At 44.3% G+C, this 14,252-nt stretch overlaps 1 protein-coding gene across 1 annotated transcript in view; it reads left to right on the forward strand.

Annotated features, from left to right (window-relative positions):
- Positions 1-6,582, forward strand: part of PHAX (phosphorylated adaptor for RNA export) — a 169,338-nt gene extending 162,756 nt beyond the window's left edge. Inside the window, exon 5 of the mRNA XM_063964236.1 lies at positions 5,432-6,582. Within this exon, the coding sequence (XP_063820306.1) occupies positions 5,432-5,692 (261 nt within the window). The 3' untranslated portion in view covers positions 5,693-6,582. The remainder of the gene's footprint in view (positions 1-5,431) is intronic.
- The last annotated feature ends 7,670 nt before the right edge of the window (positions 6,583-14,252 follow it).

Here is a 14,252-nt window from a genome sequence, read left to right on the forward strand (position 1 = left end):
ATCTGTTAGACAAGTGGTCCGGATCGCATCTTCAGATGCATCGGCTGATCACCCTGTCCCCGAGGGCCAGGGTGTCTCTGCTGTGGTGGCTGCAGAGTGCTCATCTTCTCGAGGGCCGCAGATTCGGCATACAGGACTGGGTCCTGGTGACCACGGATGCAAGCCTCCGAGGTTGGGGGGCAGTCACTCAGGGAAGGAACTTCCAAGGACAGTGGTCAAGTCAGGAGACTTCCCTTCACATAAATATTCTGTAACTAAGGGCCTTTTACAACGCCCTGAGTCAAGCAGAACCCCTGCTTCAAAACCAACCGGTGCTGATTCAGTCAGACAACATCACGGCGGTCGCCCATGTAAACCGACAGGGCGGCACAAGAAGCAGGATGACGATGGCAGAATCCACAAGGATTCTTCGATGGGCGGAGAATCACGTGCTAGCACTGTCGGCAGTGTTCATTCCGGGAGTGGACAACTGGGAAGCAGACTTCCTCAGCAGGCACGACCTCCACCCGGGAGAGTGGGGACTTCATCCAGAAGTCTTCACGCTGATTGTAAATCGTTGGGAACGGCCACAGGTAGACATGATGGCGTCCCGCCTCAACAGAAAGCTAAAAAAATATTGCGCCAGGTCAAGAGACCCTCAGGCGATAGCTGTGGACGCACTAGTGACACCGTGGGTGTACCAGTCGGTTTATGTGTTACCTCCTCTTCCTCTCATACCCAAGGTACTGAGGATTGTAAGAAAGAGAGGAGTAAGAACTATACTCATCGTTCCGGATTGGCCAAGAAGACCTTGGTACCCAGAACTACAAGAAATGATCTCAGAGGACCCATGGCCTCTGCCTCTCAGACAGGACCTGTTACAGCAGGGGCCCTGTCTGTTCCAAGACTTACCGCGGCTGCGTTTGACGGCATGGCGGTTGAACGCCGGATCCTAACGGAAAAGGGCATTCCAGATGAAGTGATTCCTACGCTGATAAAGGTTAGGAAAGACGTGACCGCACAACATTATCACCGTATATGGCGAAAATATGTTGCTTGGTGTGAGGCCAGGAAGGCCCCTACAGAGGAATTCCAGCTGGGTCGATTCCTGCACTTCCTACAGTCAGGAGTGACTATGGGCCTAAAATTAGGATCCATAAAGGTCCAGATTTCGGCCCTATCTATTTTCTTCAAAAAGAACTGGCTTCACTGCCTGAAGTTCAGACGTTTGTTAAGGGAGTGCTGCATATTCAGCCCCCTTTTGTGCCTCCAGTGGCACCTTGGGATCTTAACGTTGTGTTGGATTTCCTGAAATCCCACTGGTTTGAGCCACTTAAGACCGTGGAGCTAAAATATCTCACGTGGAAAGTGGTCATGCTATTGGCCTTAGCTTCGGCTAGGCGTGTGTCAGAATTGGCGGCTTTGTCGTGTAAAAGCCCTTATCTGATCTTCCATATGGACAGGGCAGAATTGAGGACTCGTCCCCAATTTCTCCCTAAGGTGGTAGCAGCGTTTCATTTGAACCAACCTATTGTGGTGCCTGCGGCTACTAGGGACTTGGAGGACTTCAAGTTACTAGATGTAGTCAGGGCTTTGAAAATCTATGTAGCCAGGACGGCTGGAGTCAGGAAAACTGACTCGCTGTTTATCCTGCATGCGCCCAACAAGCTGGGTGCTCCTGCTTCAAAGCAAACTATTGCGCGCTGGATCTGTAACACGATTCAGCAAGCTCATTCTGCGGCAGGATTGCCGCATCCTAAATCAGTAAAAGCCCATTCCACGAGGAAGGTGGGCTCTTCTTGGGCGGCTGCCCGAGGGGTCTCTGCTTTACAGCTTTGCCGAGCTGCTACTTGGTCGGGTTCAAACACATTTGCTAAGTTCTACAAGTTTGATACCCTGGCTGAGGAGGACCTTGCCTTTGCTCATTCGGTGCTTCAGAGTCCTCCGCACTCTCCCGCCCGTTTGGGAGCTTTGGTATAATCCCCATGGTCCTTACGGAGTTCCCAGCATCCACTAGGACGTCAGAGAAAATAAGAATTTATTCACCGGTAATTCTATTTCTCGTAGTCCGTAGTGGATGCTGGGCGCCCGTCCCAAGTGCGGACTCTCTGCAATACATGTATATAGTTATTGCTTAACTAAAGGGTTATTGTTATGAGCCATCTGTTACTGAGGCTCAGTTGTTGTTCATACTGTTAACTGGGTATGGTTATCACGAGTTGTACAGTGTGATTGGTGTGGCTGGTATGAGTCTTACCCTGGGTTCCAAATCCTTTCCTAGTATTGCTCTTCCGGGCACAGTTTCCCTAACTGAGGTCTGGAGGAGGGGCATAGAGGGAGGAGCCAGTGCACACCAGATATAGTACCTAATCTTTCTTTTAAGAGTGCCCAGTCTCCTGCGGAGCCCGTCTATTCCCCATGGTCCTTACGGAGTTCCCAGCATCCACTACGGACTACGAGAAATAGAATTACCGGTGAGTAAATTCTTATTTACACCTGAATGGAGCAACATTTGAATTGCTCAGTTCAGCACCCTCTAGTGGCAGCAGTGTGGTGAAGCAAATCACCCCCTATATGAGTTAATTAAGTAACAGTCAAATTTTGATGGGCAATTCCAAAGTAACGGATGTAACGCTCCGATAACAATGTTTGTGATAAACATCTGGATTGCTTCAAATTTAAAATGCACATAAAGAAGCTAATTTTACCACAAGTGTGAACAAGCGTCACAATTGTTGTCTGCTGTAAATTAAATACATTTAAATGTAACGGATGTAACCAGGATAGGTCATGATAATTTCTAAAGAATACAATACATGTCTGATTTCTCTGAAACTAGAACAGATATTTATTCCATACTTTTTACAATAAAGTATAAACCACACAGATTGTTTTAGTACAATTTTCAGGAAAGTCATTCTTATCACTTTGACAATATTTAATGGAATGTATGTGTAACGAACGTAACCATCAAATACATTAATCGGGAAATGAAAAAATGCCCCTTGCATTAACTGGTACAGGGTCATTTACCTTTCTAACAATGTTTTCAGATGGGTACCATATCTCATCATCTTGTTTTGGCCATACCCACCCACCTCTTGCTGGATGCCTCACCCCCATTCTCGTTTATATCAGTGACCGTCCCATAAAATTTGTCATTGTCATACTTTACTACAACAGTCATCTTTCTTAACCGAGGTATTTCCATCAACACTTTGTTGTACATCTGCTGAGAGACTTGTATATCCTTAAATGGTCGTTGGTATTCTTGAGGATTTATTTCACAAGCTTGGAATATATTGCTTGTTGCGTCACATTGAAAGTAGTGAAAATTCTTCAAACGTGGAATGGGGTCAACACTAGTACTTGACCACTCGCCTTGCTTCTGCTGTCTACATAAATCAATTTTTTCCTTTGATAAGAAGAGAACTTTAATTTTCTCTGACATTCCTTGTACAGTTTTAAAGAATTCCATAGCACTTTTGATTATGACTTTCCTCTAAAGCAGAGATTTTCAACTTTTTACAACTCGCAGCACACTGAACAAGATTTAAATATTGCTAACGTACAGTCAAATATAATGGTGATGCATGGTGCAGTTGCGTGTCCTAGGATGTCATGTCGCAGCTTCTCCATAGGTAACGCCTGAGCCACATCTGTGAAAGTCAGAAGAGCCCAACACTGCCTGGGCCCAAAATTTAGAACTGGTTCTGCAACCACTAAACCCACCAGTATTGATCGTTCCAGGGCCTCAGTAGTGGCAAAACACTGATGGGCTTGGCTGTGCTTTTATGGCGGCACACCTGGAGACTGCTCAGGGCACACTAGTTGAAAAACACTGCTCTAAGGGATAGCCCTCCATACAGCTCTCTTTATTGTTCCACTTAACCCATCCACTGGACCTTTCCCATGAGCAGTCCCAAAAAATGTCCAAGTTACTTCCTTCACATTCGGGTGCAATAGTTCTGGGCTTGTCATAACAGTATGTATATACCGATTCTTGAACTGGCCAGTCGCACCGTTAGAGCACATGTGAAGTTTTGAAATAGGTAGGTGATTCTCCATGGCTACTAAGGATGAGTCGATTGCATTCAAGAATAGCAAACTTGTCATGTTGTAAGTCATCACTTTCAACAGCATAGCTGCTTGACTGATTATTTTGTGTGATGATGTGTGTATAGAATGTTACCCCTTCAGAAACCCAGTGGCCAGACATAATCTAACCCTGATGCCGTATATTGACATTTTCTGAACAATCAACATGCATTAGAGCTTCATCTTCAAGCGATTTTGCTTTCATTGATTTTATCGCCCTCAACTGTGTTTTTGCTATGAAACAATGATGCGATGTTGATGTAACACATGTAACATAAACTGTTGCATCCATTACGTTAAGCATGTTACAGTGCAGAACTGCCAAAGGAAATAAGTTGTGAACAAATGGCAAGGCATTTTTAATTATCTCATAAACCATTAGAGATCTGTTAAATATGCATTTACTCAACTTTTTAACCAAAATATGAACAGAAATACCAAAAAACGTAATAGATGACACACCAAATATGTGCCACATTTAACTCTTTCACTAACCTAAAACCACATGAAACACTGATTATCAACATATAATTTCTGACCGTACATGTCCTCAACTTTTGTTTTATACCACAATAATCCAAGTTTCTTACCTTTTGTTTTCAGAAAACCGCGATAGATAATCAGTGGTCACAATCAGTGTCTGCCTGGTAGCCATTACTGAAATAAGATAAAATTGCAGCATGTCATGTGACACACTGTTACCAACCTATTTTTAAACTACTATAGACTATGACTGATGCATTGGGAAATGAATTTTTTTAATATCCAAGTTTTTAATTCATGACTCGTGTCCACTTTTTGTTGTTATTGCCCAGATACAAAAATTATTTGGACCGTTCATTCAAATTCTTTGTGAAGCAAAGTACGGGTATATTGAAAGAGTCCAAGTGTTATACACACAGTTAATTGTGGGGTTCCCTCTAGGTAACATACTTATACATAGAAGGGTTATTAGGTCACAATATGAATAGATTGAAAGTGCAGATTAAATCCGATTCGATTTTACAGCCACCTTGTTGTTGTTTTATTTATCTCCTCATTTTCAACATTATGTAAGAGAAGAGAATTTAAAATATCCCATCGTCCCCTAGAGATAAGTGGTAAGAGTAGACAGAATATATCCATAGTAAAAGCATTGCTCTTTTAATTATCTGGCACAAATATGATTAAAACCTCCAGGTTTTACAACATGATGTTTCGTAAATAAACCCCTGGGTGTTTAGCCAACTTTATTTAGCCTACTGGAAGTTAATTTACTTGTATTTCCTATACTATTTGCACCTTTTTATTGAACATTTGAAATGCAAAAAAATCTTAAGATAATATTGTAAAGTGTATTCTTTTTTGTTATAAGGAAATATTTTTTATGGAAAATCAGAAGGAATACGAGAGTAAAAAGGCAGCAAAAAAGAGAAGACTTCACATAGTTGGGAAGAAGATGAAACAAGCCATCAAAGGTCTTAACTTTCAAGAACATGATGACACTTCGAGAGAGACCTTTGCAAGTGACACAAATGAAGCTTTAGCTTCCTTAGATGATGAAAATGCTGAAATAAAAGCTGACATAGAAGATGCCTTTGAAATTGACCATTCCAATGATCTTGAAACATTTTAACCAGTATGATGATAGGACTTTCGGAAGTTGTGGTTGTATGTAAGCATTGAATTATTTTTTTGCACTTAAAAGTGTCAGAATACCCCAGAAAACAAGTAGGCTAAAAAGAAATGACATTGCTTATTAATTGCACAATTTGAGGGTGTCGGTCTTTATTTTGTATGTTTATGTTGTTTTGTCTCTTTGCCTTATTTCTTTTCATTACTAAATAACTAACTTGTGATAATCATTTACAGTGCAGTCTTCAGTTTACTTCCAAGTAACCATAAAATAGCTAGTGTCAGCTTTTGCTGCCATCAGCCCAATGGCTTTATAGTTTGTTTTGTACACTTTCTACTGTTTGTTCTTGACTAAATTTTTTGTTATTGTTTTTCTTCTTACGGATTTTGCATTTTCTTCCAATTTTTTTCTAATGTTTAATTTTTTGTGTTTTTTTGCATAAACATAAAATGAACACTTAAGAATGTATGTAAAGTGACTCAAAAACAAGTTTAGTTAAACTGACATCCATTAGTGGTCTACTCAGTTATGCCTTTTTCCTTTCATCCAGCTTTGAATGCAACAACGAAATATGTGCTTTCATGTTAGAGGTTTCCCATTTTTCCTGTGTGACCACATTGCAAATTATCTTTTGGAAAGCAGCATGCAGTATATTTCACCTGTGAAAGTAGATATTTCCCTGATGATAAAAGTAGAGGAAAACGTTTGTAATTTCATGTCTCTTATACATGAAACAAAATTAATAGGTGTAAATAGTATCCGCATAGTTGCTATGTTTTTTTTTTTTTTTTTATGTTTTACAGTCTCATGATTGTTCATTCTACTGTAAACTACTTTCTACACCATATTATATTTTGTTTCAATAAAATATAAAAAATCTGCATATTGAATCTTCTGGAAAGTGCACGTTTTCTAATCATCCTAAAAAAAATTGCTGTCTGACAAAGAGGAAAAATAGGAAGTAAAATGCTTGTTGAGCGGTGCCTCTACTTCCTCTCAATTAGTTATGTGTTGTGACCTCTACTTATGTGTAAACTAAGTGCTGATTACTTAGGGAATGTACTCATAAGTAGTCTTGTGGACTCATAAAATTTCAAAGATACGTGTGATTTATCTGTTTGAAAATGTATCATGGATGACATGATTGCACATTGCTGTAGGGCAGTGACATCCACTATACTAAAATTAGATTATGGCAAATGCAATTAGGATGCTTAACTGCTAATGTCAGTTTACTTAAATGTAGTCATACTTGTATCAGTGTAGTTAACCAATGGTACTTTTTCTTCAAATTAAAAACAGGAATTCACATGGTGATTTTATTATACTTTATATAGCACTACCAAGTGTCTGTAGCATCATTCAGAGAATTAATGACATTGCTAACACAACCACTTCAATATAAGTTGTGTTTTTTTTATTTTTTAAATGTGTAATTGGTTGTCTTAAGTGGTCAAATAAGACAAGTTTGTGAGTGACAATAACAGTCTCATTCAGTGGTCCTGAAGACTGGCAGTCTGGAAGGATCACTGAAAACAAACCATAATTTAAAGCTGGGGACGTGAACTGTGCCAGGAGAGAACAAGAAAGGGCCCTAGTCATGAGAACTTAGAGACTAAGGAGGTCATTCAGATCTGATTGCTGCTGTGCATTTTCGCACAGTTGGCGATCAGGTCATAACAGCGCATGCATATGCACCGCAATGCGCACACATGTCGGACAACAACGGGTATAGCCGGTCAGTGACGGGATAGTGTGAAAAATCCGTTTGCACGGGCGTTCGCAAGGTGATTGACAGTAGGAAGCAATTTGTGGGTGGTAATTGACCATTTACTGGGAGTGTTCGGGAAAACGCAGGCCTGCCCAATCGCTTTCAGGGAGGGTATCAGGTAGACAACTGGGTCATGGTTAGAAGGAAGAGGGAGACAGGACATCTCTGATCTGCCAAACCCCAACAAATTTGCCTGACTGGACGAGGATTCCGAGATTGGCAGTGGGGAAATGACTGAGCCGGAGGAGACTGTTCCCTCTAGCAACCAGAGGAGCGGTCCTTCAGGTACAGATGAGAAAAAAGATAGTGAGGTACCTAGTCAGATTGTGGTGGTAGGGGATTCTGTTATCGGGAAGACAGACAGGGCAATCTGCTACCGGGACCATGATCGCCGTACAGTCTGTCTCCCGGGTGCTCGGGTACGGCACATCGTGGACCGGGTAGATTGTTGGGAGGGGCTGGTAAAGACCCGGCGGTCTTGGTGCATGTCGGCACCAACAACGTTAGTGGGATGTCCTTAAGAAAGACTATAGGGAATTGGAAAGAAACTTAAGTCAAGGACATCTAGGGTAATATTCTCCGAAATATTAACAGTGCCATGTGCTAGCCCAGGGAGATTAGGGAGGTAAATGTGTGGCTTAGAGCCTGGTATAGGAAGGAGGGGTTTGGGTTCTTGGAACACTGGGTGGGGTTTTCAGTCAGGCGCCATCTTTTTTGTTGTGATGGATTGCACCTGAATGAGGAGGGGGCTGCGGTGATGGGTAGCAGGATGGTTAGAAGGTGGGAAAAGCTTTTCTCTATCGTCCTAAGTGGATGCTGGGGTTCCTGAAAGGACCATGGGGAATAGCGGCTCCGCAGGAGACAGGGCACAAAAAAGTAAAGCTTTTACCAGATCAGGTGGTGTGCACTGGCTCCTCCCCCTATGACCCTCCTCCAGACTCCAGTTAGATTTTGTGCCCGAACGAGAAGGGTGCAATCTAGGTGGCTCTCCTAAAGAGCTGCTTAGAGAAAGTTTAGCTTAGGTTTTTTACTTTACAGTGAGTCCTGCTGGCAACAGGATCACTGCAACGAGGGACTTAGGGGAGAAGTAGTGAACTCACCTGCGTGCAGAGTGGATTTGCTGCTTGGCTACTGGACACTAGCTCCAGAGGGACGATCACAGGTACAGCCTGGATGGTCACCGGAGCCGCGCCGCCGGCCCCCTTGCAGACGCTGAAGAGAGAAGAGGTCCAAAATCGGCGGCTGAAGACTCCTGAGTCTTCATAAAGGTAGCGCACAGCACTGCAGCTGTGCGCCATTTTCCTCTCAGCACACTTCACACAACAGTCACTGAGGGTGCAGAGCGCTGGGGGGGGCGCTCTGAGAGGCAAATAAAAACCTTATTAGAGGCAAAAAATACCTCACATATAGCCCACAGAGGCTATATGGAGATATTTAACCCCTGCCTAACTTCAAAAATAGCGGGAGACGAGCCCGCCGAAAAAGGGGCGGGGCCTATCTCCTCAGCACACAGCGCCATTTTCTCTCACAGAAAAGCTGGAGAGAAGGCTCCCAGGCTCTCCCCTGCACTGCACTACAGAAACAGGGTTAAAACAGAGAGGGGGGGCACTGATTTTGGCGATATTGTATATATATAAAAGATGCTATAAGGGAGAAACACTTATATAAGGTTGTCCCTATATAATTATAGCGTTTTTGGTGTGTGCTGACAGACTCTCCCTCTGTCTCCCCAAAGGGCTAGTGGGTCCTGTCCTCTGTCAGAGCATTCCCGGTGTGTGTGCTGTGTGTCGGTACGTGTGTGTCGACATGTATGAGGACGATGTTGGTGAGGAGGCGGAGAAATTGCCTGTAATGGTGATGTCACTCTCTAGGGAGTCGACACCGGAATGGATGGCTTATTTAGAGAATTACGTGAGAATGTCAACACGCTGCAAGGTCGGTTGACGACATGAGACGGCCGACAATCTATTAGGACCGGTCCAGGCGTCTCAGAAACACCGTCAGGGGTTTTAAAAACGCCCATTTACCTCAGTCGGTCGACACAGACACAGACACGGACACTGAATACAGTGTCGACGGTGAATAAACAAACGTATTTCTCATTAGGGCCACACGTTAAGGGCAATGAAGGAGGTGTTACGTGTTTCTGATACTACAAGTACCACAAGAAAGGGTATTATGTGGGAGTGAAAAAACTACCTGTAGTTTTTCCTGAATCAGATAAAATAAAATGAAGTGTGTGATGATGCGTAGGGTTACCCCGATAGCAAATATTGGCGTTATACCCTTTCCCGCCAGAAATTAGGGTACGTTGGGAAACACCCCTTAGGGTGATAAGGCGCTCACACGCTTATCAAGTGGCGTTACCGTCTCCAGATACGGCCGCCCTCAAGGAGCCAGCTGATAGGAAGCTGGAAAAATATCCTAAAAAGTATATACACACATACGGTGGTTATACTGCGACCAGCGATCGCCATCAGCCTGGAGATGCAGTGCTGGGTTGGCTTGGTCGGATTCCCTGACTGAAAATATTTTATTCATGTAGAGCATTTAATAGGATGCATTCTATATATATGTATGTGAGATGCACAGAGGGATATTTGCTCTCTGGCATCAAGATAAGTGCGTTGTCCATATCTCCCAGAAGATGTCAGGGACACGACAGTGGTCAGGTGATACAGATCCCATACGGCAGATGGAAGTATTGCTGTATAAAGGGAAGGAGTTATTTGGGGGTCGGTCCATCGGACCTGGGGACCACAGCAACAGCTGGGAAATCCAACCTTTTTTACCCCAAGTTACATCTCAGCTAAAAAAGACACCGTCTTTTCAGCCTCAATCTTTCCTTTCCCATGAGGGCATGCAGGCAAAAGGCCAGTCATATCTGCCCAGACATAGAGGTAAGGGAAGTAGACTGCAGCAGGCAGCCCTTTCCCAGGAAAAGAAGCCCTCCACCGCGTCTGCCAAGTCCTCAGCATGACGCTGGGGCCGTGCAAGCGGACTCAAGGTGGGGGGGTAGTCTCAAGAGTCTCAGGGCGCAGTGGGATCACTCGCAAGTTGACCCCTAGATCGTACGAGTATTATCCCAGGGGTAAAGATTGGAGAGTCGAGACATCTTCTCCTCGCAGGTTCCTGAAGTCTGCTTTACCAACGGCTCCCTCCGACAGGGAGGCAGCATTGGAAACAATTCACAAGCTGTATATCCAGCAGGTGATAATCAAAGTACCCCTCCTACGACAAGGAAAAGGGTATTATTTTTCCACACTATATTGTGGTACTGAAGCCAGACGGCTTGGTGACACATAGTCTAAATCTAAAATGTTTTGAACACTTACATAAAAGGTTCAAATCGAGATAAAGTCACTCAGAGCAGTGATAGCGAACCGGAATGTCCCTGGACATCAAGGATTACCTCCATGTCCAAATTTTGTCCTTCTCATCAAGGGTACCTCTGGTTCGTGGTACAGAACTGTCAATATCAGTTTCAGACGATGCCGTTTGAATTATCCACGGCACCCCGGGCCTTTTTACCAAGGTAATGGCCGAAAAGATGTTTCTTCAAAGAAAAAAGGCATCTAAATTATGCCTTACTTGCACGACCTAAAAAGGGCAAGTTCCAGAGAACAGTTGGAGGTCGGAAGAGCACTATCTAAAGTAGTTCTTCGACGGCACGACTGGATTCTAAATATTCCAAGAATCGCAGCTGTTTTCCGACGATACGTCTGCTGTTCCTAGGGATGATTCTGGACACGGTTCAGAAAAAGGTTTTTCTTCCCGAGGAAAAAGCCAAGGAGTTATCCGACCTGTCAGGAACCTCCTAAAACCAGGAAAGGTGTCTGTACATCAATGCACAAGAGTCCTGGGAAAAAGGGTGGCTTTTTACGAAGCAATTCCATTCGGCAGATTCCATGCAAGAATTTTCCAAAGGGATCTGTTGGACAAATGGTCAGGGTCGCATCCTCAGATGCACCTGCGAATAACCCTGTCGCCAAGGACAAGGGTATATCTTCTGTGGTGGTTGCAAAAGGCTCATCTATTGGAGGGCCGCAGATTCGGCATACAGGATTTGATCCTGGTGACCACGGACACCAGCCTGAGAGGTTGGGGAGCAGTCACACAAGGAAGAAACTTCCAGGGGGTATGGACGAACCTGGAAAAGTCTCTTCACATAAACATTCTGGTACTAAGAGCAATCTAAAATGCTCTAAGCCAGGCGGAACCACTCCTGCAAGGAAAACCGGTGTTGATTCAGTCGGACAACATCACGGCGGTCGCCCATGTAAACAGACAGGGCGGCACAAGAAGCAGGAGTGCAATGGCAGAAGCTGCCAAGATTCTTCGCTGGGCGGAGAATCACGTAATAGCACTGTCAGCAGTGTTCTTCCCGGGCGTGGACAACTGGGAAGCAGACTTCCTCAGCAGACACGATATTCACCCGGGAGAGGGGGGTCTTCATCCAGAAGTCTTCCACATGCTAATAAACTGTTGGGAAAGACCAATGGTAGACATGATGGCGTCTCGCCTCAACAAGAAACTGGACAAGTATTGCGCCAGGTCAAGAGATCCACAGGCAATAGCTGTGGACGCACTGGTAACACCTTGGGTGTACAAATCAGTATATGTGTTTCCTCCTCTGCCTCTCATACCAAAGGTATTGAAGATTATACGGTGAGGAGGAGTAAGAACAATACTAGTGGCTCCGGATTGGCCAAGAAGGACTTGGTACCCGGAACTTCAAGAGTTGGTCACGGACGACCCGTGCCCTCTACTTCTGAGAAGGGACCTGCTACAACAGGGTCCCTGTCTCTTTCAAGACTTACCGCGGCTGCGTTTGACGGCATGGCGGTTGAACGCCAGATCCTAAAAGGGAAAGGCATTCCAGAAGAAGTCATTCCTACCTTGATTAAGGCAAGGAAGGAAGTCACCGCGAAACATTATCACCGCATTTGGCGAAAATATGTCGCGTGGTGCGAGGATCGGAGTGTTCCGACGGAGGAATTTCAACTGGGTCGTTTCCTACATTTCCTACAATCAGGATTGTCTATGGGTCTCAAATTGAGATCTATTAAGGTTCAAATTTCGGCCCTGTCAATATTCTTCCAAAAAGAATTGGCCTCAGTTCCTGAGGTACAGACTTTTGTTAAAGGAGTACTGCATATACAGCCTCCTGTGGTGCCTCCGGTGGCACCGTGGGATCTAAATGTAGTTTTAGATTTCCTCAAATCCCATTGGTTTGAACCATTGAAAAAGGTGGATTTTAAATATCTCACATGGAAAGTGACTATGTTACTGGCCCTGGCTTCCGCCAGGAGAGTATCTGAATTGGCGGCTTTATCTTATAAAAGCCCTTATCTAATCTTCCATTCGGATAGGGCAGAACTGAGGACTCGTCCGCATTTTCTCCCTAAGGTGGTATCAGCGTTTCACCTGAACCAACCTATTGTGGTGCCTGCGGCCACTGGCGACTTGGAGGACTCCAAGTTGTTGGACGTTGTCAGAGCCTTAAAAATATACATTTCAAGGACGGCTGAAGTCAGAAAATCTGACTCGCTGTTGTTACTATATGCACCCAACAAGTTGGGTGCCCCTGCTTCTAAGCAGACGATTGCTCGTTGGATTTGTAACACAATTCAACTTGCTCATTCTGTGGCAGGCCTGCCACAGCCTAAATCTGTTAAGGCCCATTCCACAAGGAAGGTGGGCTCATCTTGGGCGGCTGCCCGAGGGGTCTCGGCATTACAATTCTGCCGAGCAGCTACGTGGTCGGGGGAAAACACGTTTGTAAAATTCTACAAATTTGATACCCTGGCAAAAGAGGACTTGGAATTCTCTCATTCGGTGCTGCAGAGTCATCCGCACTCTCCCGCCCGTTTGGGAGCTTTGGTATAATCCCCATGGTCCTTTCAGGAACCCCAGCATCCACTTAGGACGATAGAGAAAATAAGAATTTACTTACCGATAATTCTATTTCTCGGAGTCCGTAGTGGATGCTGGGCGCCCATCCCAAGTGCGGATTATCTGCAATACTGTACATAGTTATTGTTAACAAATTCGGGTTATATTGTTAAGGAGCCATCTTTAAGAGGCTCTTTCTGTTATCATACTGTTAACTGGGTTTAGATCACAAGTTGTACGGTGTGATTGGTGTGGCTGGTATGAGTCTTACCCGGGATTCAAATTGCCTCCCTTATTGTGTACGCTCGTCCGGGCACAGTACCTAACTGGAGTCTGGAGGAGGGTCATAGGGGGAGGAGCCAGTGCACACCACCTGATCTGGTAAAAGCTTTACTTTTTTGTGCCCTGTCTCCTGCGGAGCCGCTATTCCCCATGGTCCTTTCAGGAACCCCAGCATCCACTACGGACTCCGAGAAATAGAATTATCGGTAAGTAAATTCTTATTTTAAACTGGGAGCCTGGGGGGAGGGTTAGCTGGAAGCTACGGGTCAAACAGTGAGGATGGGGATAGTGAACAAAATGGTGGATAAGCGGGGAGCAAAAGATCAGATGGCAAAAGTATTGACACAGGAATTACTGACACAGGTATTACCCAAGGTATTCCAAAATTATTACCTAATGAAGATAATGGTTCAACAGTACAGTATATAGAAAATGATGTCCATAGCATAAGGGAAAATACCTACATGGGGGGGGGGGGGGGGTTTAGAAACACTTAATAGGTCAAATAGAGATCGTAGTATGGAAGGCTGTATTAAGTCTGATGGGGGTGGAAAGGGAGGGAGGAGAATAACAGTCGGTAAGAGTAATTCTAGAAAGGCACTTGTAAATAAT

The sequence above is a fragment of the Pseudophryne corroboree genome, chromosome 1, assembly GCF_028390025.1.
Source record: "Pseudophryne corroboree isolate aPseCor3 chromosome 1, aPseCor3.hap2, whole genome shotgun sequence".
NCBI classification, from domain to species: domain Eukaryota; kingdom Metazoa; phylum Chordata; class Amphibia; order Anura; family Myobatrachidae; genus Pseudophryne; species Pseudophryne corroboree.